This window comes from Saccopteryx bilineata, chromosome 4, assembly GCF_036850765.1.
Source record: "Saccopteryx bilineata isolate mSacBil1 chromosome 4, mSacBil1_pri_phased_curated, whole genome shotgun sequence".
NCBI classification, from domain to species: Eukaryota; Metazoa; Chordata; class Mammalia; order Chiroptera; family Emballonuridae; genus Saccopteryx; species Saccopteryx bilineata.
Window position 1 is genome coordinate 231525350 of NC_089493.1, and position 27827 is coordinate 231553176.

The window sequence follows — 27827 nt, forward strand, 5'->3', positions numbered from 1 at the left end:
ATTTATACCTCTCTGTTACATGGTCTTAGTCATTATTGAACATCCAGTGGTACTTTAACAGGTGCTTTTAAAAGCAGACTATTACTGTTCTTTGTAGCATAGTCTTTATTTTAATGAATATTGCCACATTTTCTACATGAGTTTCTAGCTTCATTTTACCAGACAAGAAAATTGCAGCATCATTTTCTCCCATTTTCATTTTCCTTTTAATGTGACATTTATTCCAAGTAAACAGCAGAGGCTAGAATAGTTTAGTAGAAAAAGGGGGCAGTAAACAGCAACTCTAGGTGGGAGATGATGGAAGACTCTGAAACAAGGGTCACATGAGAACCTTTCTGTGACTTATATGGTCCTAACTGAAAAACTGCTTTTTTTCCTGGCATCTAGCTTTCGTCTAGATAACCAGTATCATATGTAAACAGATTCCAGGTTCATTGCCAAAGCCCTGGTGTTTACCCTGATAAACAGCAGGAACAAAGAGGTGTTTTTAAAAATGCAAGAATTCTTCAGAGCAGATGTGCTGATTCAACTTACTAAATCTCTGTTTCTTCTTTCTTGTTCATCTTTATCTTTCAGATTAAGAATATTTGCTATCTCTCTTTCCTTCTGCATCTCCTGGATTGCCAGTTGGCCTCTAGCACCCTTGGCAATCCGTGGGTGTGAGGAAAGTCCTTTCAAGGGCTCAGATCTCTGCTATCAACAACTGTCTGTTTTATTATTCATTAAGAGAATTAGAAGTGGCTTTCTCTGTTGCTTTGGGTTTTTTGTTTTGTTTTTTGTTTTTTTAGAAAAATAGGTTGGAGTTTGTGGGTTGTGTTTTGAACAGTCGTGCATGATCGTCCTCCCTACATACCTAAGTCAAGTCATAGTTTTTCTTCTCCCTCATTAAGTATCCAAGGATTATATGAAGAAAAAGCACCTTCCTGCTGTAGCATTTGTGATGTGCTGGTGAGAGACGAAAAAACTTAAAGATTTCATGAAAATTTTGCGTTCTTGTTGCTACCACTCCTTAGAGTAGTAAGAAATCCTGCATTAATTTTCTTGGAATCTTTCCTATCCTGATGTTTTCCATGTTCACAAAATTGTAGGTTGCATGAGGCCAAGGCTTGCTCCAAATCAAACCTAAGCACTCTGTATCCCCCAGTTTTTAGATGATTATTCTTTAAGTAGCAGACTGTGCTTGTAATTAATAATAATCTCTAATTATACTTAGTACCCAAAGGTCCTTTGACATCATCATACCATCTGTCTTTGTAAGTACTATTTACTCTTCATTCTTACCTGATATCCCTGATCAGCCCTCACTCTTCTACTTAACCATGCTTAATAAGTATGGCAACCAAGATTAATAATAATAATAAAACACTTTACCTCCTGAAAGATGATGGTTACTCCCTTTCTCAAATTGATTTCCGTTTTCTTCCTCTCTGTCCCTTACTTTAATATGGCTACTTAAAGAAGCTTTTTCTAGCTGAAATAGGAAAGGCCTACTACCGGCAGGGTGTAATAAAATTTTTAAAGAGCCTCTTGTCTACCCTAGTTTTAGGGCAGCATGGCAGATAGAGCTCTTTAAAGTTTAAATACTTCCCAGCAGGAGCTGGGTAGCTCCTGGCTCAGTAACAGCTGTTCCTGGGCCTCTATCTTAAAATCACTACTACTGTCAAAGACACTATTCTGTCTTTCTTTTATTTAACTCAGCTGTGGTCGAGGTTCTAGTATGCAGGACTCACATCACATACCTACTAAACCTAATTATGGGTTTTACCCCTAATTTTTAGTAATGAAATGTTGTTTCCTTAGATCTTGTATCATTTCTTCATGTAGAGTTGAAAGAGATCTTGGAAGTATGCAATTCTTTCTTTTACCAATCAGAGAGAACACTCGACACACACTGGCTTAGGAAAAGAGAAAAATTGTTAGTCTGTTACTCAGGAGTATGTTGGCCCAAACTACATCACCACGATCTACTTCTTAGCACGCTTGCTCCTGATTGACTCCATTCTGTGGCCCTGATTAATCCTCCTCCTCCCTTGCTGCTTCAGAATCCATTATCGTACTAGTCTCATGGAAGAGATAGTCTCTGTCCCTGATAAGTCAATAGAAAATCCTTAAACTGTTTTAGCATTCTACAGCCTGATTCAAGTCACGTCTCCAGTCATTGTGGGCAGAAGAATGAAATCTATCTAACTCTTTGACGTAACCTAAATTGTTGTTGTTTTTCCTGTTCCTTGAATGTGGTAGTAAAGTTGACATCATCGGGGAATAAATGGGCTGAGAGAGGCGCTCAAATGTTGGGTCACTAAAGAAAACTTGAGGCTTCATTAGCACAAAATAGTGCAGTAGACATTGAGCACCCAAAATAGCAAATGTCCACCAGAGAGCTCATCTCCAGCTCCCCCTTCAATGCAGACATCTCTTTACAAAATGTTCTACACTTATCCAGTGCTTGAATTCTTTCAGTGCCAAGAAATTCCCTAGATATGAGACACACTTTTCAATTGTGGGATTCATCTACATATTATAATGTTCTTCACTATGTTCATCTCAGATCTGAGTCCATAATTTCACCTAACAGCCTGATGCAGAATGATTTTACTCCCATTTATCCATGTCAGTTATTTGCCTATTTGAAGAAAGCCTTATCTTCTACAGGCTAAATATCCCCGAGGGCCTCAACCAATCTTGATGCTGACATGATACTTTCATATGAAAGTGCTCTGGTTTCTGAGCCCTATAAAGTGTTTCGTTGAGAAGTGGCCACAGTACCTCATGTATTATCTGATCTGCAACACAATTACTTTCCTTGATGTATTATCTATATATCTATTAATATAAGATTACATTCACTTTTATTCAGCAGTATCATCACTTTGTTGCCTTGTGTTGAATCTGTAATATACTAAGATCTCCAAATATATTTCATAAATTGTGCTCAAGTTTTACTGGAAATTTATACTCATGTGGTGTTTTATAATTCAGGACTTTATTCCGATTACATTTCACTTCATTAGATTTTAGCATTGCTTCAATTTTCAGATATCATTTTATTCTCAATTAACCAGAGGATAAGTTATCCTTCCCAGCCTTGGTTGTGTCAGAGCTGTTTGATGAGCATGGCTTTCATTTCTTCATAAATGCTGTTTATAAAATTTGTATACATAATCAAATCATTAGTTAGACGAGTTCTGTTTTTAAAGGTGTAGTCTTTTGGGAATCTTCTTCTGCTTGTCCCCCAAATAGCTCACAATCCTTCTCTTCATCAATGCTTCATGGAATTTTGCCAAGACCTATTGTTTCATAAATCTATCCAATTCCTTACTTTCAGAAAAATCAATTCAAGATTTGCCTCACTAGTAACCTGGAGTCTCATTTATGATATCCGCTTGAGCTTGACCAGGCAGTGGTGCAGTGAATAGAGTGTCGGTCTGGGGAGAAGAGGACCCAGGTTCGAAACCCTGAGGTCTCTGGCTTGAGTCCAAGGTCACTGGCTTGAGCAAGGGGTCAAATGCTTTCTGGAGCCCCCCAGTCAGGGCACATATGAGAAGTAATCAATGAACAACTAAGGTGCCTCAACAAAGAATTGATGTATCTCATCTCTCTCCCTTCCTGTCTCTCTGTCCCTGTCTGTCCCTCTCTCTTTCTCTCTGGCTCTGTCTCTCTCACTAAATATATATTTATATCTGCTTGAGGTCCTGCTTCTATATCTGAAGATTCTTTCGTAACTTAAGAATTCACTGCACCTGGAAAATCCCTCAAAGTTACTGAGGGATCCCTTTGAACCTTTATATCTGAAGAATTCTATAAAAGCAATGTTTCCATTTTCTACCCTTCTCTCTCATATTCCCATTTACCATTTTACTGAGCAACCTTCTTCCATTTCATGCCATTTCCTCTCATTCTTCTTGGTAATGTGGCTATTCTTACATTTCGTCTACATAGACACATTAAATTGGATAACTGCTGGGGAGGTTCTCCAGTCTAGTGAGCACATTCCAGTAAGAAAAAACCACATTATCATTATCATTATTATTATTATATTCTTTTTATTGTTTTTAGGACAGGAGACCTGAGTTTGAATCTTGGCTATCCTTTCCTAGCCTTGAGACTTGCATCAGGACATTTGAACTCCCTAACTCTCAGTTTCCTACTCCAAAAAGTGAGGGTTTAATAAGTACCTTCTTCTGTTGAGTAACAAAAGCCAGTGTTACGTGACTGGTCCCCAAGTGCCCTGACTGGCCAAACAGAGTCTGGCGCTGTGTTACCCAGTTCTTTGTTCTTTTAATTCCTGTTTGTGATGTCTCTAGTGGTAGGTCCATCAGGGCACTAAATATTCATACTTCTTTCTTTGCCCACTTTTTTTTATCACAGGGATTTTTCTCCATGTGTATATATTCAGAAGTGTTTTTAACGTAGTATTAAATTATATCCCGTTTAAAGTCTCTGGCTTTTGTATGGTATGTCTTTGCTTTCTAAACACTGAGAGTACATTTCCATTTATTTTCTCACTTAAAAATCTATGGCTCTCTCTCCAGCTTCTTAATTTATATAATTACATTATATTTTATTTCTCTCTTCAGTTACTATTATTTATTTTGTATTTCCTTAATTTTGATTGATGGCACAGAAATTTATTTTCTCCTTACTCTAGTTCTTTCTCATGTGGCTCTAGCAAACCGTTTCTTCTTGGCCTTATCTAAACTATTTGATTAGCTGCTAATGTACAAAATCATTACTGGGGGATTCAAACAGCGAAAATAAAGAGCTGACGAATTCTGGCATGTGGGCTGCAGTTCAGTATTTCGGCTGAGTGCTTTTTCAAAGAAGCAAACAAAGATCAGCGGTGCTCCAGGCACTGTGTGAAACGTGCAGGGTGTTATTATATCCTGTAAAAAGTTAAATGTGGTTGAAATAAAGACCTCTCTGCAGCTTGTAATGCAGGGCAGCTGCTTTAGAACACTAAATAAGCAGTTTGCTATAGCAACGGTGTATACAGCTTCATAATCTGACATCCATTTGTGAGCTATTCAAGGGTTACCTTTCTTTGAATTACAAAAGAGTTTATAAACTAGTTTATTTGGCAAATTGTGTGTCTGTGTGTGATTTTTCCCATTTAAGAGAAAATACCAAGTTCTTTTCTTACTTGCCCTGTGTAACTACTGGAGGCCAGGTGCTGGTTACATGAAGCTCAAGCCATCTCAAGTGAAAGGCCCACCCATCAGTTGAATGACTAACAGTCCCTTGACATTGCCAGTTTAAACATATAGCCATCTGTTATAGGGAATCACAAAAGGCTTTCAATGTAACTGGTCAGGCCTATTGTGGTGTGTTTAATTCCTTTAAAGCTATAATTTTCCTAAGAATTCTAGAATTTTATTATTTGCTATTTATGTTTTTGAAGTAAATTGATATAGTTAAAATCATGATGATATAAGTAGATTGTCATCTTTGGCTTTTGTTTTGTTAGGTTTACTTTATTTATTTTCTCTGTTTTGAGAGGTGATGGTTCACAGATTCTCTAAACAGTAAATTCAAGAACTTGTCTAACCACTAAGATCCTTAATGGATACAGGGGAATTATACCAATACTGTGAATAATAATCATAAAGCTTTAAACTATAAAAGAAGTGGCAAGTCTTAAACATCACATTAATGCATTCCATACTTAATGACATGAGAGTAAATTATGGCAGCAAAAAGAAACTAAAAAGGCCCTGGCCGGTTGGCTCAGCGGTAGAGTGTCAGCCTGGCGTGCAGGGGACCCGGGTTCGATTCCCGGCCAGGGCACATAGGAGAAGCGCCCATTTTCTTCTCCACCCCCCCGCCTCCTTCCTCTCTGTCTCTCTCTTCCCCTCCCGCAGCCAAGGCTCCATTGGAGCAAAGATGGCCTGGGTGCTGGGGATGGCTCCTTGGCCTCTGCCCCAGGCGCTAGAGTTGCTCTGGTGCCCCGGAGGGGCAGAGCATCGCCCCCTGGTGGGCAGAGCGTCACCCCTGGTAGGCGTGCCGGGTGGATCCCGGTCGGGCGCATGTGGGAGTCTGTCTGACTGTCTCTCCCTGTTTCCAGCTTCAGAAAAATACAAAAAAAAAGAAACTAAAAAACAAACTAAATTATTTGTTGTTACATTGTAATATGATACTTGGAAAGCTATCTCCATAAATTGAGAGATCTGATATTTTTTGTTTATCCAATTTTTTATTTAAAATATCTGACTGATTTACTCTGTAGCTTATTTAGTTTTATTACTTATTTTTCTTTTGGCTCCATTTGCTACTTCACAATTTACTATAACACCACCAAAAAGTGAAGAATAAAAAGAAAGGGAATGATCGTCATATTAATTAATTTTACTATTTATTAGCACCATTAGAATTTGACATTTCTAGATTTAGGGTATATATGTGCACACAGATTGTGTTTGTGACAGCAAAGCTCAACTAACTGATACATTTTTCCCTTATATTTGTGAGCCATGCAGCACAGTACCATTGATGAAGGATGTTTTTCACTTACCTAGTTATCAGCTACAACATTTTCATCCAATTTGACTGACATAATGATTATGGGTCTGGGTTACTTATATTCCTCCTATATTTCTTCCTTACCGTAACTTGATTTGCGGAAGCCAAGTTCAACATTTTAGGTTCTTGATTCTGAGCTTACATGGCTGCCAGTGAGTTAGTTTAAGTTAGTTTACATTTTGAAATATTTGAGGACCTGGAGAAATAAGCTGTAGCTATTTTTTTTAAAAAGGCCTTAATTAAGTTAGAGGTTATTATATGCTCCTGGGCGAGAGTGTCTCCTTTCTACTTTCTCCCCATCTCTAAGTAGTAGCAGTAGTGTTTCCTAAAATAGAAGGACCGTAGGACCAGAGATTTAGGACCAGTGGTGAATACTTAAGTGAATGACAAGACAGACCAAAGGGCAAATTATCATCCAGAATTACTGCAGACCATTTCTGGAGGAAACCATAAACAGGCAAATATGTGAAGCTTCTTGTTTGGTTTGTCATTTTGCAAATAAGAGGTGATATGAAATTAGATATGCTGAGGTCTGATATACTCCAGTTTTGTCAGGATATACAATTGGACTGCCACTACTATTAGCTGTCAGTAGTGAATCAGAACACTATACACAGATGCAGTAGATAACACATGGTAGAATTATGAGAATATGGCAACTTTCTATATTGCTAACCCTAGGTTGGGGCAAGGTAGAGAAATAACATACTAGTGTATTCCATGCCCAAGCAAATAAACTGCAAGAAAAAAAAATTTAGAAACTACAAAAGGGAAATCTAAATATGATCAATGGACTTTATCAGTATTGATCTCGTGGTCATCTTGTACTATATAGTTGCACAAAAAGCTACTATAGGGAAAACTGTACAGGATCAGGTAACTATAGGGTAAAAAAATGCAGAAGGAATTGCCTTTTATTATTTCTTACAACTACATGTGAATCAACAATTATCTTGAAATTTTAATTCAAGAAAAAGGGCGAATATTTTTTTAACTTTATACAGTGAAGGAAAGCATAATTCTCAGATAATTTAGATTGCATTGTACCATTACAAAGCACTGAACTGTTTCTAAATAATGAGAAATATAAGGCTTATACCACAAAAGAGATTATAAATGTAGAGATATCATCCTATGTGAAACACAGCATACTCTGTGTCTCAGATGTGCTGAACTTATATTATTCAATATCATAGTCAAGTTGGGAAGAAAACCTCATTGATGGTTGAATCTGGTACCTTTGTTTTCTAGAAAATAAGCTATGATGTTTTTAGTACAAAAATTTCATATTGAAAATAGTTACAGACAAAAGCATAAACTCTTTGGTGTTTCACAGTAGTCAAAATAATGACTTCAGATTTTTCCTTTACCAGTCTCCCCTGACTTAATAACACCTTGTATACTCTTACATTGGTTCTAATAAAATTTCTCATTTCAATTTAATAACGATCCTATGAATATCTTATAAAATCTGCTTTGTTAGTGATGCTACTTCCATTTCATAAACTTATGTGTTTTTTTTTCTAGATACTGCTGCTGTGTGGTTTTAACTACACTTAATAACATATGTAAACAATATTACTTCACTTTTAGCTTGACAACGTTGAATCAATATTTTGTTCTCAATTGAATGGATCATTAAGAACTACCTCAGGGACTTATTGTTATCTTTCAGGAAAAATATACCCAAAAGACTATAACAGTCAAGAAGCTCAAATAATCGTGTAATGTACATTTTTAATGGCAAGAAAATGTATTTTGAAATTTTTGTTCTACTCTGACTCTATCTAAGTTCCATATAAATGTGAGCCAACTAATCAATAGGCATATGACAGATCTGAGCAGTCTGTTGACTTTTCAAATTGCAAATGTATCTCCATAAATATGTTATTCCAATTTTTTTTCTTACACAATTGAACTGCAAAATATTGGGTTTTTACAGCCTTGTCTGAGTGTATAAAGGAAATTTTATTTTATAGAAATATTCATTGATCATTCATTGACTTTTATTTTGCAAAAATACATATTTGTTATATGTACACACAGAGAGAGACATGCATGCACATCTCAACTATATGCTGATCCAATTCTTTGTGCTTGAAAATATAACTTGGCCTCTTGGTGCTTAATATATTTACCACTGTGACATAAGCTTATATTAGAAAAGTCCTTTTTCCCAAATAATTTCCCAAACAGGAATTGAAATAAATACAATGTCTGTAATAATTGTCAACTTAAGGAAAGATATTATTAAACTAACAAGGCAGATAGAAATATAGATGGAACCTGACTAGTTGGTGGCACAGTGGCTAGAGCATCAGAAAAGGATGCAGAGGACCCAGGATTGAAACCCCGGCTTGAGCGCAGGCAGAGTCACTGGCTTGAGCAAGTGGTCACTCGCTCTGCTGTAGCTTTCTGTCAAGGCACATATGAGAAAGCAATCAATGAACAATTAAGGTGCCACAACAAAGAATTGATGCTTCTCATCTCTTTCCCTTTCTGTCTGTCTGTCTCTATCTTTCACTCTCTCTGACTCTCTATCTCTGTCAAAAAAAAGAGAAAGAAATATAGATGAAAAGATATATATAAACATGTATGTTCAAAATATTTTATAATAACCTGGAAAATGCAGAGTTTAAAGGCAGAAATAGTCACATTTGCTTTAGTTTTTACATTATTAGATAGTTCATTTTGTACTTACAGAAAAGCTGTTAACATGGAAAAGGTTTTGTGTCTCTCAATATATATTTGCTTCCAGAATCCCTTCTATTGTATACTTTTGACAGATTTTGGACATTCTGTTCAATATCTTACAGTACAATAAGCAACAGAGTTTGGTCACTGCCCTTCCTGCTATCATTGATGCTTTCCTTATCATTACAGAGAAAGTGAAAATAAGTTATGCTTTCTTTTGTAGCTTAAAAGAAAGTAGCTATAAAGTATTTTGAGGACCTTTTAAAAATATTAGGTAATTTAAGAGTTTTAGGTAGTAGTCCTCAGACTACCCTCGTGCGTGTGAATCACTGAGGGACCTTGTGAAACTGCAAGTTCAGATTCAGGGGGATGTGCGACCTTGCAGCTCTAGGTGTTCTCTTGCTGCCGCTCCACTGGCCATTCTGAGCAGCCCAGTTCTGCAGGCTAATGGTGTGCGTGAAATCCACACTGAATCATCAAGGACAAAGGGTGAAGTCAGATATATCTGAGCTCTTTTCTTTATTCTGTAAAATCTCAAGTAAATTGTTTGCATTTCTCAAGTTCATTAACTTGCTTTATTTTTTTATTTTTTTTTTTAGCTCTTTTGACAGCATGTTTGTTTATCAGCAAAGAGGACTTGGGCCAATTGAAGAAGATACTATTCTTGTCATAGATCCAAATAATGCTGCGGTAATCCAATCCAGTGGAAAAAATCTGTAAGTTAAATTACTTACGTTGTTATTAAGGCACGTTCTACTTACAGTATTAGGTGTGAAGTGTATCATTGGGTCTGGTCTTGGAAAGAGTGTGTTGTATAGCAGTGGTGAGAATGTGTAGCTTAAGAAGGCAGGAAACTAATTGGGCCATCTCATCTTTTATTTTCTAAGTAGGTAGTTCTGAACCCTGACAATATTAAAATCACCTGGAAGCTTCAGAAAAAGTAGATTTACAGTTAATCTGAGATGAGGCCCAGGCATCAAAATACTTTTAAAGCTCCCCTTATGATTCTAATAGGTAGTCAGGCTTGAGAGAGCCATGGATACACAGACGTAATGAGGTGAGTTGTGGTCATCTAGATATGAAGATTAAACATTCTTCTGCAGAAGAGTTATTTAACCAAACTGATTAAGTAATCACTGTTAAGAAAAAAGGCTTTTCTCTTTCCATCTAAAAGTAAAGACTGAACAAATGTCCTTTTTATCTTTCCTTAATAGGCATAGTAATTTGGCTCTGAAAGCCCTAATTATTTGGTCTTATTCCTAGATGGCATTTGCCAGCCAAAAACAAGTTGGCTGACACTCCTGGTCATTGAAAGAAAGGGGTGCCTGCTTACAGAGTGTCCTCAACCATTTTAACCTGTTAGGAACTGTGCCCTACCTACTCCATCTGCTTGGGCACAGGGAAAACCAGGTTCTTTGAAAGGCAGGGAACCATCCACTTTGAATGCAGCTGCTTATTAAGATAGTAATAATTAGATTTTTTTAAATAGGATTCTAAGATGGTGAGTCAGGGGCCAAATTCTAATACCAGCTGTACCATTCAGTGAGTTTGAACCTCCCTCTTCAGCGCTCCACCCCATTAGTCAGAAACATTCTTATTCTAGAAAGGAGTCAAAGAGCAAGGCAGAGCAACAGCTGTTAAATCAAGTTGGCCAACAGTGGGGTGTCTTTATCCAAAGCATATTATAACTCTCACATTCCATCACAAAAACAGAGATCTAGTACAGTTAATTAGTCAAGATCACAGCCTTGGCTCATGAATTTAAAAAAAAGAAACAAATCTGTTATGCCAGCATGGTGCTAAGACTAGACACTGACAAACAGACCTTGGAGATTCAGATGTCTTTTGACCACAGCCACGTTAAGATGTCGTCCATGTGTTCGTTAATTCTGTCCAGGAGTTCCTTGAGCCTGTGAGCATCTGTCTCCATTAGTTTACAATTGTCTTACCCAGGTCATCCTAATTGATTTATTAAATAAATAGACTTCTCTAATAATTATCCAGCGCGCCACTTCACCTTGCTTAGATGAGCACGGCCCATGTCTTCTGAGAGTGTTCTCTTTGGATTTCACCATCTTTAGTAAGCGCTGTTAAAGCTTTTGAGTAATATGTTTGATATTTTATATTAATACAGAAATATATTACCTTGCAATATATTTATTTATTTAGTGTGTGTGTGTTCCAATAAAACTTTATTTTTAATTTTATTTTTCACTTTATTATTAAATTTACTGGGATGACACTGGTTAGTTAACAAAATTACACAGATTTCAGGTGCACACATTCATTGCACATCTGTACACTGTATTGTGTGTTCACCACCCCAAGTCAGATCTCCCTCCATCACCATTTATTTATCCCCCTAAATCCTCCTCCTTCTCTTCCCACCCTTTATCCTGTAGCAGTCACCACACGTTAACCATGTCTGTATTTTTTTTTTCTTTTTGGATCAATCCCTCTACCCCAATTCTCAGGCCCACTCCTGACAGCTGTCAGCCTGCTGTTTACCTGAATCTGTCTCAATTTTGCTTACTAGTTCGTGTTGTTCATTAGATTCCACATATAAGTGAAATAATATGACCCTTGGCTTTCTCTGCCTGGCTTATTTCACTTAGTGTAATGCTCTCCATGTCCATCCATGCTGTCTCAAAGGGTAAGATTTCCTTTTTTACAGCCGGGTCGTATTCCATTGTATAAATGTACCACAGCTTTTTTATCCACTCATCTACCTTGCAATATATATATTTAAATGATTCAAAGTATATAAGTCAATTTATATTTCTTTAGACAAGTTTGTTTATACACATTTCCATGACGTTTATATTTATGATCTTAGAACTTATTTTTAAACTGATGTTATATGTGTTGTTTAATATACCATACTTGATAATAAATATTTGTAATTTATATGCAGGTTTTATATATAGATTTTTAAATGGTTAAATATTGCTTAAGATTTGTCAAAAGGAGGTCGCTTTTTATAACAGGTATTTTCATTTAACAATTCATTCTGGTCTTTTCTATGATAATGCAAGTATCTATTTATCAATTTATTAATTTATATTGCCTTTAGAGATTAATTACCAAAAATTCATCTTATGTTTGCTTTGGGACTAAATATATATTAAGACAATTATTTTTATTTTGCAGGTTTTACTTGCCACACGGCTTGAGTATAGATAAGGATGGAAATTACTGGGTCACAGACGTGGCTCTGCACCAGGTAGTCTTCCATTTGGCAGTTATTCAACTACAAGTTAATGAAATTATGCTTTCAAAATGTTCTGCTGTCAACTGGGTGTTTTTCTGTGACCCAGTCAGTCTATAACAAGAAAAAGCAATAGCCACATCTCATGTATTTCTTTAGCATTTAGGGAAAGCTAATACTTAAATGATCAAGTCGCCCTTCTTCTTTGAATTGGCGGGAATGTTAGGGCCAACCTCCTTCTTTGCTTTACACATTTGCTGCTCCTTTCTCTGTCCCCAGGTCTTAGTTCTGTTTCATCACTTGTATTTTATGTTTTGTTTTTTCAGTCTTGAATAAATTGAAGGTGAGGTCTCTGTTACATTTTTGTATATATATAAAACATCAAAATTTTTGTCCTTTTCAAAAGAAGTTGTATTTCAATCACAGAATAGTCATACGGCCTTTCTCTCAAAAGCAAAGCTCATGTTTGATACCTATGTTAAGAGTAGGTGGCAAAGAACTAGGAAAACTAGCAGAAGAAAGGTAGAACTCAGAAGACATATCTACAAAGGTCTCCAAACATTATTTCAAAAAATATTTATTGTTCATGTATTATTTGGAAGACATTGTACTGTTAGCTAAGGAAAAATAAGAAAACACAGGTATGGATAGAATAGAACATCCATGTAATAGTCCTCATTTACCACTTATTACAGATGACTTTGAGCAAATCAATTAATCTTTTTAGTCCTTTTTTTTTGTGACAGGGACAGAGAGAGTCAGAGAGAGGAACAGACAGACAGGAAGGAGAGAGATGAGCAGCATCAGTTCCTCATTGTGACACCTTAGTTGTTCATCGATTGCTGACCAGAGGCAACAGCAGACTGAGTGACCCCTTGCTCAAGCCAGTGACCCTGGGCTCAAGCTGGTGAGCCTTGCTCAAATCAGATGAGCCCACGCTCAAGCTGGCGACCTTGGGGTTTCGAACCTGGGTCCTCTGCGTCTCAGTTAGATGCTCTATTCACTGCGCCACTGCCTGGTCAGGCTTTAGACCTCATTTATCAAATAAAGGACTCAGACTGGATAATTTCTGGTTCTAAAAAAATATCTTCTTTTAAATAAGTCTCTGGGAGCTTACGCTGTAATTGCCTATGCAAGTGTACTTAGCCACATGGGTGTGTGTAAATAATAACCGTGCAAGCAAGACTTTTGTTCTTTTTGATAAAGGTGTTCAAACTGGATCCAAATGGTAAAGAAGGCCCTCTACTAATCCTAGGAAGGAGCATGCAACCAGGCAGTGATCAGAATCACTTCTGTCAACCCACTGATGTGGTTGTGGACCCAAACACTGGAGCCATCTATGTATCAGATGGTTACTGCAACAGTCGGATTGTGCAGTTTTCACCAAGTGGAAATTTCATCACACAGTGGGGAGAAGGTACTCAATAAGAATCTAATTGTAATTTTTAGCCAGTTTTACCAGGAACAGGAGATTGGTATCCCTCATGTCTTTTAGGATGTAATTGTCCCCTGTAATGGGGAACACAGGGTCTCTGTATGTGTCCACTTGGCTAGTTCACACACACGCGCGCGCGCACACACACACACACACATCTTGTTAGAGCAGCGGTTCTCAACCTGTGGGTTACGACCCTGGCAGGGGTCGAATGACCAAAACACAGGGGTCACCTAAAGCCATCGTAAATACATATTTTATTTAAAAATGTATTGTATAATAAATATATATTTTCCGATGGCTTTAGGCGACCCCTGTGTTTTGGTCATTCAACCCCCGCCAGGGTCACCACCCACAGGTTGAGAACCGCTGTGTTAGAGGAAAAGGATGCTTCTACTCCCCAATGTCCAAATAGAGAGTAAATATGTGTTTGTGGGTGAGAAATATTAATGGAATAAATGTATATACTGCTTTATCTTATTTTCCCCCTGGTTCCAGATATTTAATGGTTTACTGTCATGACTGGAAAAGAAAACTTTTAAGAGTCAGGCTTTTAGTGATATTACAAATTATATATCTGAGGTTTCTCTTTGTTTTGTAGAGTCTTCAGGGAGCAATCCTAAGCCAGGCCAATTCAGTGTTCCTCACAGCTTGGCCCTTGTGCCTCATTTGGGTCAATTATGTGTGGCAGACAGGGAAAATGGTCGGATCCAGTGTTTTCAAACTGACACCAAAGAATTTGTGCGAGAAATTAAGCATGCATCATTTGGAAGAAATGTATTTGCAATTTCATATGTACCAGGTAATTCATCTTAATTTATTTTTGTGTGTTTTGTCATACTGTACTCCATCCTTAAAAAAATTATTTGTCTTATTTTAACATGCTTTTTTATAATTTATTTCTTATTAAGGGATTGAAGATATGTTATATATCATATCTTAAAATAACTTTAAAACTGTTAGTGCATTGTAAATCTGTTTCACCTGAAGAATTATTGTTGTTTATTCAGAAATAATGAAGAACTTGAAGATTTAACAACTCTTTGTAATGGCTTAAAAAATTTTTCCCAAACATTGGTTTTTATTGTCCCTTAACATGATCATCTGCTCTAGTTAGTAAATGATTAATATTATGGCTTCACACATCATCAACAGATTGTGTATGCCTGACAAAACCAATATTTTAAATATCTCTGTTTAACGTTTAGAAAAAAAATTTTTTTTAAAGGGGTGGTCAAGTTTTTTTAAAGGTCAATAAGTGAAACTTATGTCTAAATGCCAGGAGGAATGACCAGTGAAATCTGGATTTTTTTTCTCACTTTCAAAATATATTTTTTTGACTTGGAGAAGAACAGAAAGATAACCCATAAAATAAAATACACTTGATTCACTTTTCAAAATAACTTAGCATAATGTTTCTTTAAATAATGAATACGGCCCTGGTCAGTTGGATCAATGGTAGAGCATCAGCCAGGCATGTAGATGTTCCGGGTTTGATTCCCCATTAGAGTACACAAGAGAAGTGACCATCTGCTTTTCCACCCCTTCTCCTCTTCTTCCTCCTCCTCTTCCTCCTCCTCCTCCTCCTCCTTCTTCTCTCTCTCTCTCTCTTTCCCTTTCACAGCCATGGCTCTAGTGATTTGAGCACATCAGCCCCAGTACTGAGGATGGCTCTGCAAAGCCTCTGCCTGAGGCACTAAAAATAACTCAGTTGGGAGCATGGCCCCAGATGGGCAGAGCATCAGCCCCAGATGGGGGTTGCCAGGTGGATCCTGGTTGGGGTGCAGGCGGGAGTCTGTCTATCTCCCTTCATCTCACTTGGAAAAGAAAAATAATAATAATAATGAAAATTTACTGAACAATGGAAAATATATTTAATTTCTAAAATTTGTTTATAATACATTTTATTAAATACACCTATATTAAGGTAGCATTGACTATTCATAGGCATCACTATAACATTTATATTTTTTATGCTTTTAAAGTTGCACATGGCTACTACCTCCTAAGCAGCCTCCAGTTTATTTAGGACTTAGAATAAGGGACTCGGTGACTGGTTAAGGAGCAAGTTTGGCTTCCCCAAGGGAATAGATAATTAAAAAGTGATAAAAAAAAAAACCCTCATTAATATTCTTAAAAGAGATAGTCTTAATTTAGTTTTTACCTCATATTTAAGAATAAATTTGGCAAGACCATTGACCTAATAAAGAAGGTGATAAAGTTCATAGTGAATAAAAACAAATCAAGAAGAGAAAAACATCAGAAGAGAAGATGAAAGGAAATCTGATTAAAAACAATCTAAACAAAAGATGACGTGTATTATAATTGGAATGGAATTCTCACTGCACTGTTGCACAATAGTAATTAAAAATTGACAGTGTTTGTGTTTTTTACTGTGATATACTAAAGGACCCCATTCTGAAATACTTAGAGATAAAAATATCTTCAATAATGGTTTATCATTGTGTATATTTTGTTTTAAATATTTGAAAATGTAATATTCAGTCACCTGAAGTACTTATTTAACCAAAACATCACAATTTCTATTATTTTGGATAAACACTACCATACTCAGGAATATAATTTTCTTACAAAGAGTATTCATGGAATTAATATAAATAAGATGGTCTGGTTTTTTAATTATGAAAAAATATTTCTTCGTTAATCTGAAATATGTCTCACATTGTCAAACTTAAGTTGTTTAAAATCAGATCATTCTTCTACCTATACTATAAATTACTTTCTTAGTATATTATCCTCTGATTCTTCTCTTAACTATAGCAGGTAATATTATACATAATTTTTTTAAAGATCTGATACTCCCAAATGATTTGCTTAAATAACTTGACTCTTCCCAATACCTATTTAGGATGTCTATGATATCTATATCTATATCCATATCTATATCTATCTATATCTATATCTATATCTAAATGTGTCTATATCTATGTCTACTGCTATTGTTATACTTATATCATCCACTTCTTTATCTATATCTATATTTATCTAGCTATGTATTGCTGATTTCTGTTGACTTCCTAAGTAGAACAGGCCTACCACTTTCTGGTTTTCCTATTACAAGGCCTAACCTCTTTGCCCCAATCTTACTACTCAGAAGGAGACATTGCTAAGTGTTTTAATTCTTATTTTGGTTACCAATTGTAGAGACCAGATTGACTCTATGTTATTGTTTGTGTAACTGTACATGCATATATTTGAAAACTAGTCTTATCCACATTTTAAAGAAAGGTTAACTTGAATATCTTGTCACAGGTTTGCTCTTTGCAGTGAATGGGAAGCCTTACTTTGGGAACCAAGAACCTGTACAAGGATTTGTGATGAACTTTTCCAATGGAGAAATTATAGACATCTTCAAGCCAGTGCGCAAGGTATTCATATATGAAGTCTAGGCATCAGTTTTCATGAGAAAAAACTAAAATACAAACCGTGGCATTTAATTTGTACTTGAATAATTTTTTAAAAACTTTAAGGAGATGTAATCACTTTCTTAGGTAGGTTGCTGGGCATGTTCTATAAGAATGTTTTATTTTGAATAAATGTCCTCCATCTGATCAGTTTTTTCAGATGCAAATTAACCTTGAATTTAGCTCTAAGGTTCTTAGTAGATTTTGTATACAATGGCGGGTGTAAATAAATGCACTGCAGTTAAAATACCAAAAGCGTTAGTCTTTTCTGGTTCCAGCCTAGTAGGAAAGATACCACAATATGTTAAACTGTATTTCTATAGTTCTCTTAGATCCAACACTAATATTTTTTGCTTTTTTTATACTATGACTACATTGAGCAACAAGACTTGAAAATAGCACTTCCTAGAATTTATTCAAGTCCTAAATAAAGACTTGCTCTTGGTAAGAGATATAAGGCTAGTTTTGGCTTCACAAATGGTTTGCTACTGTTTATTCTAACAGTGCCTTTTCTAAGCACAGTGACTAGGGTCCAGTGTGCCCACAGCCCAACTTCTCAATTACTTTCTCTGCAGTATAATTACCAGGATGTTCACACTTACTGCCTGAATGTGCTCGCAGTATCTCAATTTTAGAGGATGCAGCCTGCTAAAATGCTGCAAATAAGAGTTATTTTTCAAAACATGTAAGGATTTATTGCCTTACTTGGATCAAAATATAATTATCATAAGCCACAAGACAAACTGTATCTCCATACTCATAACTCTTACAGTATTCTTTAAGATACCAAATTTGCTAGAGTTTAAACAGATACTTTTAAATGCCTCAATATTTTAGAAATTTATTTATTAGAATACTGACAGCTAGTCTGGAATTTATCAGAATTCATTCTCAAGATAATAAGTAGGTATTCTGTGTCAAGCATTCTGATAGATACTTAAGATATGCTGGTGAACAAACCAGAACATGGCCTCTCCCTCAGGTGGAGTTTAGCAAGGTATAGAATCTGATTTAAAAAAAAAAAAAGAATCTGAACTAAAGATTTGAGTACAAGTTCCTGTTTGGGTTTCTATTCATATATAAGAAATAAGACTTTTCACAGAAGTATTTCACCTGAAAAACAACACACAATCAAATAACAAATCATAGTAGCCCATCAGAAAGTAATTAATTACAGTGATAACAAATTTTACTTCATTGATGTTTCAGATCCTTACTGATTATCCGATCTTCATTGCTTTGCCCCTTTAGCTAACTTCTTCTTATCTAGTAATAGAGTGAGAAGCTTAACTTTCTTTCAGGTCTTCACTATTACTTTGCCTTGACTTTTTTTTTTTTTAGCAAGAGAGACAGAGGGACGGATAGGGACGGACAGGGAGGGAGAGAGATGAGAAGCATCAGTTCTTCGTTGCAGCACCTTAGTTGTTCATTGATTGCTTTCTCATATGTGCCTTGACCGGGGGACTCCAGATGAGCCAGTGATCCCTTGTTCAAGCCAGTGACCTTGAGCTTGAAGCCTACTGTAACCTTTGGGCTCAAGTGGCAATGATGGGGTCATGTCTAATATCCTACACTCAAGCCAGCGACCTTTTGCTCAAGCTGGTAAGCCTGCGCTCAAGCTGGATGAGCCTGTGCTCAAGCTGGTGAGCTCAGGGTTTTGAACCTGGGTCCTCTACATCCCACTCCAACGCTCTGTTCACTGTCCCACCACCTGGTCAGGCACCTTGACTTTTCTTTAACAATAATGTGTTATATCAACCAGGATATTAACTTTCAATTCAAATAAGCATCTAGAAATCAAAACTAAATGGTAAGCAAGAGGCTCAGTTCTAAATGAGTGTTACTCTCATAAAAATGTGAAGAGCCCTGAATTAAAATTTCAGATAGCATTGGGCCTAAACATCAGCATTCATCAGACATTCAGTGATGAAAGAATGATAGTATATGGGTCAGTACAGCAAACTTGAGAGTCTAACTCCACGGTACAATTTGTTTTTCCTTTCATAAAGAAGGCTTGATATTATACCGGAACATAGAAATCTGTTCTGTATTCACTCAGCAAACTGAAATCAATTTCCGAATCCCTCAGAGTTTTCATTTAATTAGATTATCATCACAAAGATTAAGTGTGGGTGAAGGAAGTAATAAGGTGTATTGACTCCTGTGTAAGAGAATATTCCTTCAAGTCAAAAGTCAAGGTATTTTTGTTTTTAGGGGGGTTGTATTTTTTCAAAGTTAGAAGTGAGAGTCAGTCAGACCAACTCCCACATGTGCCCGACCGGGATCCACCCGGCATGTCCACCAGGGGGTGATGCTCAGCCCATCTGGGACGTTTCTCCATTGTGGCCAGAGCCATTCTAGCACCTGAAACAGAGGCCATGTAGCCATCCTCAACCCCCGGGCCAACTTTGCTCCAGTGGAACCTTGGCTGTGGGAAGGGAAGAGAGAGGTAGAGAGAAAGGAGAGGGGGAAGGGTGGAGAAGCAGATGAGCGCTTCTCCTGTGTGCCCTGGCAGGGAATTGAACCCAGGATTTCCACACGCTAGGCCGGCACTCTACTGCTGAGCCAACCAGCCAGGGCAAAAGTCAAGTTTTGCATAATGTCTGTGTATCTCTGTGCTTCTTCCCTCCTCGTATATTTCAGTTCTCCCTCTTTTACTATTACATTGTTTTTAGAAATATCTTTGTCTTGAATGTATGATCATTTTTTATGTCTAAGCAGGGAAGCTGAGACAGTAGGATAATAAAGAAGATGGTTCTATCAAATGGTGTCAAAAACTACGAGGGCAAAGGCACATAGTTGTCCCCCAAACTGCCCTTTAACACCATAATCACAGGAAGACTATGGTTCTCATTGTCTACTTCCACACACACCCTTCGGGCTGCCCTTTTGTCTTCTCTCTCCGGCAAGGCGGCTCCTGTGGAAAAGGAGGAAAAGGACCCCACCCCTCCATACAACACTCCAGGAGGCCCAGATTTATGTGACTTATCCAAGCTTAATGATAGAGATTACAATTACAATCTTTAGCAATATTGGAGCTGAAAGGGTCACATGAATTAAATTACTTACCCAAAGCTACGCAGGAATTAGCACACCTGGACCTCAGACCCAAGCCTGTGACTGTAAAATGTGATTAACCTCTAATACCCTGAGGCATCTATTAGTGTGCCAAGGGCTGTTTTCAGCCATAATGGAAGCTTGGTGCAACTTCTTAGAGATCTATTTTACTTAATATCAAATAAGTTTCAACAAACGAATTATGATATAGAGAACACAAATCCTTAGGAATTTTTAAGACAAAATAACAGATTTTGAGGGCAGATTTATGTGTCACCAACTGGTCCAGGGGGATGCTTATCTATTTTATTTCGCTGGGGGGGGGGTACCTCAAAAGAAGGGTTAACAAAGCCTCTATCAGCAGATATTTAAATCTCTTCAACTCTGAAACCTAAAGCTTCCAACATAATTTTCTCTTTCAGATGATGGAGAACAATAGACTAGTTCATTGAAAAGGTTACCTTTTGAGTGCTTCTGAGTACAGTAGTAATAGAGGTCCCAAAGTCCCCTCTACTCAGCCTCCTGGGACCCCTTCCAATGGTCCCAGAGTATTTCTAACAGAACCCTTCGCTGCCTGTATCAGTTTGAGAACCACGGATAGAGGCTTATTGTTATTGTAGTCCTGAACTGATGACATACTGCAATTTACACACTCCTCCTTCACCTTTATTCCCCAACCTATTATAATATTTTTCCTATCAAGAAAAATGAAGCACTTTACAACCATATGTTTTGCAAAGCAGTTTTTAGGAACATATTTTGGTATAGAATAGGAACTGCCTATAATTTGCAAGCCAGTTGCCACCCATTAGTGAACCCAGAATAAAGATGAACATTTAATGACAGGCTTGCGAGATTTCAGCAAGGCAGTGTTTTGGTTTCTGGCTCTCTGTCCTTCTCATGCACATTTGTCACAGCTCATTTGATAGTATGAGAGACTGAGCCTCCTTGGCACTGCTGGCTCATTTTTCTTTTCATTGTGGCAAATTTACACATTGTTGCTGATTTTTAAAGCAGAATAATACCTCCAAAGCATGTATTCCACACCTCTGAAAGTGAGCTACGCAGTACAGTTGGCCTCATTTAGTGCCCTTTGCACTCAGCAAACCCAGGTGGGCAGATGCTGGTTGATAAGCCCACAGTCGGGATAATGCTCCTGTTTATACTCACTGGACGTATTTTTGAGAACTGTGTTCTCAGGGTGGCCTCCTTGCTCCACGGTGAGGCCATCACCCACGTGTGCCTAGCCAGCTGGTGGACACGTGGCCCTTTTGCAGGCTTCAGGAGACAGACGGAAGTGGCAGCAGCACAGCATGTTAGGCTGTTCTTCAGGAACCAGCGTGGTGACCCTGAGTACAGCTGAGAGTATGGTTTTTACCGAGTGCTGTCCTGCCTCCTCTGTCCTCGGATTGAGATGGTAATGAATAAATGGAAATATGTTGTGAAGAAAGACATAAGAGAACAGCTAAACTGAAGAATTACTTGGAGATAACATTCAATGAGTTTCCTTTGTTGACTGAAAATGTTGTAAGCACTGGGCTTCAGGGTATTAAAAAACCCACAGTGCTGCCTATTTCCAGGAATGCCTTTTAGAAATAATCTGAATCCTCTGAATCTTTGAAATGACTTCTCTTGTCAGTGATGTATAACTAATTTTTAAGGTAGTACATGATAGCTTGATAGGTATAACTAAAATTAATACCCAGTTTTTTTACTTGTATAGATTGAAATAGGCAAATTTGATAATCTTTAAAAGGCAGAAGAAATATGAAAGTAAAATAAATATAAATGAATAGGTAGATAATGCAACATCAAGTAATCAACACTGTAAAACAAATCATCTACTTGTATATACTTTTTTTTTTTTTTTTTTTTTTGTATTTTTCTGAAGCTGGAAACGGGGAGAGAGTCAGACAGACTCCCGCATGCGCCCGACCGGGATCCACCCGGCACGCCCACCAGGGGCGACGCTCTGCCCACCAGGAGGCGATGCTCTGCCCCTCCGGGGCGTCGCTCTGCCACGACCAGAGCCACTCTAGCGCCTGGGGCAGAGGCCAAGGAGCCATCCCCAGCGCCCGGGCCATCTTTGCTCCAATGGAGCCTTGGCTGCGGGAGGGGAAGAGAGAGACAGAGAGGAAGGAGGGGGTGGGGGTGGAGAAGCAAATGGGCGCTTCTCCTACGTGCCCTGGCCAGGAATCGAACCTGGGTCCCCCGCACGCCAGGCCGACGCTCTACCGCTGAGCCAACCAGCCAGGGCCTACTTGTATATACTTTTTAAAGACTTGAAAGTCAGTGGTAGGGTCTCTTGGCATTTCCCAATGCATAGGGTTGTGCCTGGCGGAGTCAGTGCCCAAGAATGCATGAGTGGCTCTTGTTGGCCTAGAGTTGTTCTGATGGGAATTCATGGTTGTTTTTGGTTTTGTTTATGATTTGAGTAATATGCTTATTGTTTTTCACCCGTTTATGGAGAATTCAAGTACAGGCTTGACCCTAACGTGTGCTTCCTCCTTGGGCAGCACTTTGACATGCCTCATGACATCGCCGCCTCTGCAGATGGGACTGTGTACGTTGGAGATGCTCACACCAACACTGTATGGAAGTTCACCTCAACCGAAAGTATGCTTTTTACATTATTAGGATGCATATTTTCCCCCTCAGTGTTATTGCTGAAAAAAATAACATGTCAAAAAAAATGTGTTTCCTTCTCTTTTCATTGATAGGAGCTAGAAAGGGTTAAGTGGTAGTTGTTAAAAGATATGTTTGTATTCATTTCAGGAATTAAGTTGTTTTTTCTTTTAGTGGAAAGAAACTCTCCCCCCTTCCCCCCCACTGGCAGTTATCCCCTTGTTTCCACAGATATTCCACAGGAAATTCTTGATGCCTGAAGTAATGTCTGTTATACTGAAAGCCAGTCTTAATTCCAGCTCAGTTCCAGAGGGAGGGAGATAGTTTTGGCAAGACAGAGGGGCTGCCTGGTTTCCACACAGGCATCACTTACCAAGTGGCTCTTCGGCTCTCCCCGGCTGCTGAGCATGTAGGAATGCCAGCATCCATGTCAGGCGGGTGTTGTCCCAAACAAAACGCACACGGCCTTTTTCCTTTGTGCTTCAACTCACTCAGAACTCTGAACTGCTATTTTCATGTAACTCAAAAGAGTTCCCCTATCAAGATCAAGCCAGGTAGTATGGGGCTTGATCTTCTGATTGCAATTTAGACATTATTTCAAGTTCTTAAAAAGTACACTAACCTAGCCTCTGATATAGACTAAAAAACATAAGCTTTCTAAATTAAAGAGCACTGAATGCTTAGTAAACCACAAACCTCAATGTCCAGAAATGCTTCTAAAATATGGCAAGGTCCAAACAATAGGAGAAGATGGGGTTAAGGAAAAGAATTACAAATGATAAATTTGCAGTATCAAAAACTGCAACAGGCAGTTTTAGACTGAGAAATAATAAGGATATGTAGGCTTGAAGAAGATAGGAAATGCTAACCAAAACAAGGAAAAAATGCAAATTATAACAAAGGAAAAATACAAGTTATAACAAAGACATCAGATACCAGAGAGATCTGAGACCCCTAAGTAAATTTGATTACTGCTGTCTTCAGAATTATCCTTTGAGCAACGTTTGCTATCTTTGTAATAAAGATCCAGGCAGGCTTGAGTGCACAGAGGTGCCCATAGACTGTTCCATTCCAGCATTAACTTCACATCCCCTGTGCAGCTGTGGTTCCGTACCACCCGACTTCTCGAAGAGAAACCAGAATGTGAGGGCAGACAGGAAAGCAAAGAGAGATGGATGATTCCCAATTGCATGACTAACTCCAGGTTTTTCAAAATAGAAATGAATAAATACCTTTCAAAGTGTAAAAGACTTTCCGAAATCTAGCCAGGATCTTCCCTTGACAGGTAGGAATATGATACCTGAGTTCATTAGGATTCCAGTCGTAGGCTCTTTATACCACCCTAGTGGTTGGTACTCAACAGAGATGCATATCCTAGTCACCTGGGGAGGATTTTCAAAATATACAGGGCCAGACCCCACTTGAGATCAATAGAAGGAAGAGGAATGATAACGTGTGCATTTTGGAAAGGTTTCCCAAGTGGTCTTGATACAGTCCCTGATTGAGAAGCACTGCAATACAGCTTTCAGCTTTGAAATAGAAAAGCTCTTGGCATAGTTCAGATTGTAGCCAAATAATAAATTGGGAAAGTAGTACCTTTAGAACAGTAAGACTGCCATCAGAGGCTAAACAAGTGTCTTGTGTATTTGCATTCTAATATTTAACTCCTCAAATCCATTATGTCAGATAAAAGATTGGTAATCAAACCTGGCAAACTAGTTATCTCCAAGATATCCTCATGAAAACAGAACTACTTGATATTTTAGAAATAAAACAGTGGTTATGAACTCCATAAGGAAATTTCATTTTAAGTATGAAGACCCAGAAATATTATTTCAGTTTTCCCTAGGAGATTTGATCCAGGATTCACAGACCTGGCACTGTATTAGTGGTTTGTATTAAATTCTTTTCTAATATGATACCAAATTTGGTGAATTAAGAAAATATTTTCTATTGAGTAAATTATTATAAAAATTAAGTTTTCCAATGTTTTTTGAGGGGATTCTGATTCTGTTTCTTTGCTGTGCTGTGTTACAGAAATGGAACATCGATCAGTTAAAAAGGCTGGCATTGAGGTCCAGGAAATCAAAGGTTGGTCAGATTCCTCTTATGACTGTGAAACCCAAGGCTAATTGTGTTGAATTATTTTATGGCTCTTTATTTCATTTTAAAAATTAAACTAAAAAGAAAATCTGGTAAATTATCTGAAACTTCTACTATGTACTGAACCTTTAAAGCTACATGTTGCTACTGCTTTTTCTGATGAATGGAATAGTAATAATGAGCAAATCCACTACTTTTAGCTGAAGAAAAGTGGTTTAGGATGTAAGAAATCTATAACAAATGGGCCAGAAACATTCAGAGAGAAAAAACATCAATAACTTTTAAAAGTATATGTACCTCAGGCAAGCAGAAAAATACTGTTCAGCATACTGGAAAAGGCCTCTTCTAGTGGGCTCTCAGTTAAAGGGGTGAAAAATACCTTTGATAGTTAATACTATAAGGGCCTAAAAGATTAGCTGCTTCCCAAGCTCCTAGCTTAGTACCATTCAGCTCCCCAACATTTACTGAGGGCCATCTGCATGTAAGGCACTAGAAGAGATTTAAGGGAAATGAAACTGTGCCTGACTCCAGGGGACTTCTAGCCTATAAGGAGAGTGTGTATATACACACACATACATATGTACAAATAAGTGTATCATTAGTGTATAGTATCAGGGATGGGCAGATGGGATTAAGCTACTGGTAAGCAACCATTTGGCCCATATGGAATTCCTGTCAAATTATTTTCTCTCTTGCCTAGGATGAATATATATTAGTACATTTTCTACTATATATCTGTACCTCACTAGAGATGTTCCTAAGTTTCAGTAGCAAGGTGATTTTGTTATTAGTTGCTTTACAAATGATTCACCTAGATATTCAGACTTAATGGTAGGTTTACTTGTTTTCCTTTCTCGTGAAAGCAGGTGAAAAGGAGATGAAAAGAAGCAAGAACCAAGAGGGAGTTTAGGGATTTTATATAGGCAGATAAGAAAATGTAGCCGGCTCAAGGTTGAAAGGGGTAAGATAATATTATAACATAAATAAATAGCAGTTGTTTGGCATTTGTAGAGATTCTACCCAGGTGACACTCCTGAGTGACATTCATTCCACACTCATGTAATAAAGAAGATCCTAATCCCCTACATTTTTATCCTAATATATAGAACTATTGCTAAGTTCTGTTTGCCCTGAAATAAAGATAAGTTGAAAGGACATTATTAATAATAGCTACCATTTTGGAGCACAAATAATGAGCTATACAGAATTATCAAGTTTAATCCGTACACCAAGCATGTGAGAATTGGCATTATCCCCATTTTACATATGAGGGAGTGAGGATAAGAATTACTACACTAAGTGGTAAAGCTAGGTTTGAACCAAAGTCCGTTTGGAGCCAAAGCCTGTGCTCTTAATCACTGTTACTATACTACTGAGGAGAGATGAATACTACCAACTCATTCACCATAAATTCTTCCAAGAAGTATAGGTCGGAGAGGGTTGTAGATTTCTCTGAATCCTCTGGAATTTCAAAGTGGCCTCATAGCATTTCTGTTTAGATAGATCCCACCAATAAATTCTAGATTGTGCTGGTTGGCTATTGGTTGGCCTGTTGAGAACAGCCCAACCACACTGATCTTATCTTGCTGGCCAGTGAGGGATGAACGGTGCTCTTCTGTGGTTCACTCGGTCTCTCCTCGGTGTACACTGCTGAGTCCATTTGATTGGAAAACCTCCCAGCCTGTGGCAGAATGCAGCAGCTCAAATAGTACATTTTATTGAAATGTCTTGTCACGACGGTTCCTTTTTAATATTTAGGAATACCCAAGTTCAAATGAAGTTGTTCTGTTTCTTTTTGAACCTGTATGACTCTTATTAAACTTCTTTTTCAAGATTATTTTTTTATTTCAAAAAAGAATATCAATCATGCTAGATCTCCAGAGTTTGTCTTTCATCAAAATACAGAAGCCTAATTTAAACCACCCTTTACAAAAGGGAGGGAGGAACACCATCCCAGATGTCATAGCTCTTTAGATGCATGTTTATTGTCAATTTCCAAATATGAGTAACCTTTGGTGACACTCATCCCAAACGTGAATGGTCACAGAGCAGAGTTTCAGAAACAGTGCTGTGTTCTCAGGGAGTTGTGGGAATAAAAGAATCTGTGATGATAAGAAACTTAGAAAGGAATTTAAATTTTCAAATAAAGTTACCAGGAATAAAACAGATTTGCCAGTATCCCACCAAAAGTATGGCCTTTACCCCTCCTCGGCCTCCCAGTAAAAGATAATGACACTCAAAGCACCCGAAGGGGGGTGGAAATCAAGAATTTTTAAAGTACAATATGTGTATCTTAGCAAGTTCATTACATCATTCTCAGCACACTTTCTTTGAATCCTAAACTAATTCTTTCAGGCTGTCACCAACTTTCTTCCTAATGGAGCCAATCCTAGCTCTGTCTAATAAAAGAAACTAGATGTGATCTGGCACAGCCATCATCTTAAGTGTAGGTAACCATCCTTCATGGCTGGTGGAATGCTAGGTAATTTCTGTGGTTACAGTCACCTTCAAAAAGAAACAAACCTTTCTTCCAAGACAACAAGTTCTCTTTTGCCAATCTACATCTTTGGCTTATGTTTTTTAAATCCTATTGTCTATTTTTGGTTATTTTCCTGCTTAAATTTAGAATAAGCTTAAATATTGAACAACTAGTATACCTTCTCTACAGTAATAAAGAAAAATACAAGACAGTGGTGAGGAAGATTAAGAGTCACATTTATATTCCTCATGGAAACTGAGACTTAGAAAGGTTAAATTTGAACCA

The 27827-nt window shown here is 37.6% G+C and overlaps 1 protein-coding gene across 16 annotated transcripts in view; it reads left to right on the top strand.

The window, feature by feature from the left end:
• Nucleotides 1-27827, top strand: part of PAM (peptidylglycine alpha-amidating monooxygenase) — a 349889-nt gene that overhangs the window by 316022 nt on the left and 6040 nt on the right. For all 16 annotated transcript variants that reach the window (XM_066273910.1, XM_066273915.1, XM_066273907.1 and 13 more), the window contains 7 exons: nucleotides 9810-9926; nucleotides 12361-12433; nucleotides 13625-13835; nucleotides 14455-14655; nucleotides 17127-17242; nucleotides 22852-22951; nucleotides 24998-25051. In XM_066273910.1, the coding sequence (XP_066130007.1) occupies nucleotides 9810-9926; nucleotides 12361-12433; nucleotides 13625-13835; nucleotides 14455-14655; nucleotides 17127-17242; nucleotides 22852-22951; nucleotides 24998-25051 (872 nt within the window). The remainder of the gene's footprint in view (nucleotides 1-9809; nucleotides 9927-12360; nucleotides 12434-13624; nucleotides 13836-14454; nucleotides 14656-17126; nucleotides 17243-22851; nucleotides 22952-24997; nucleotides 25052-27827) is intronic.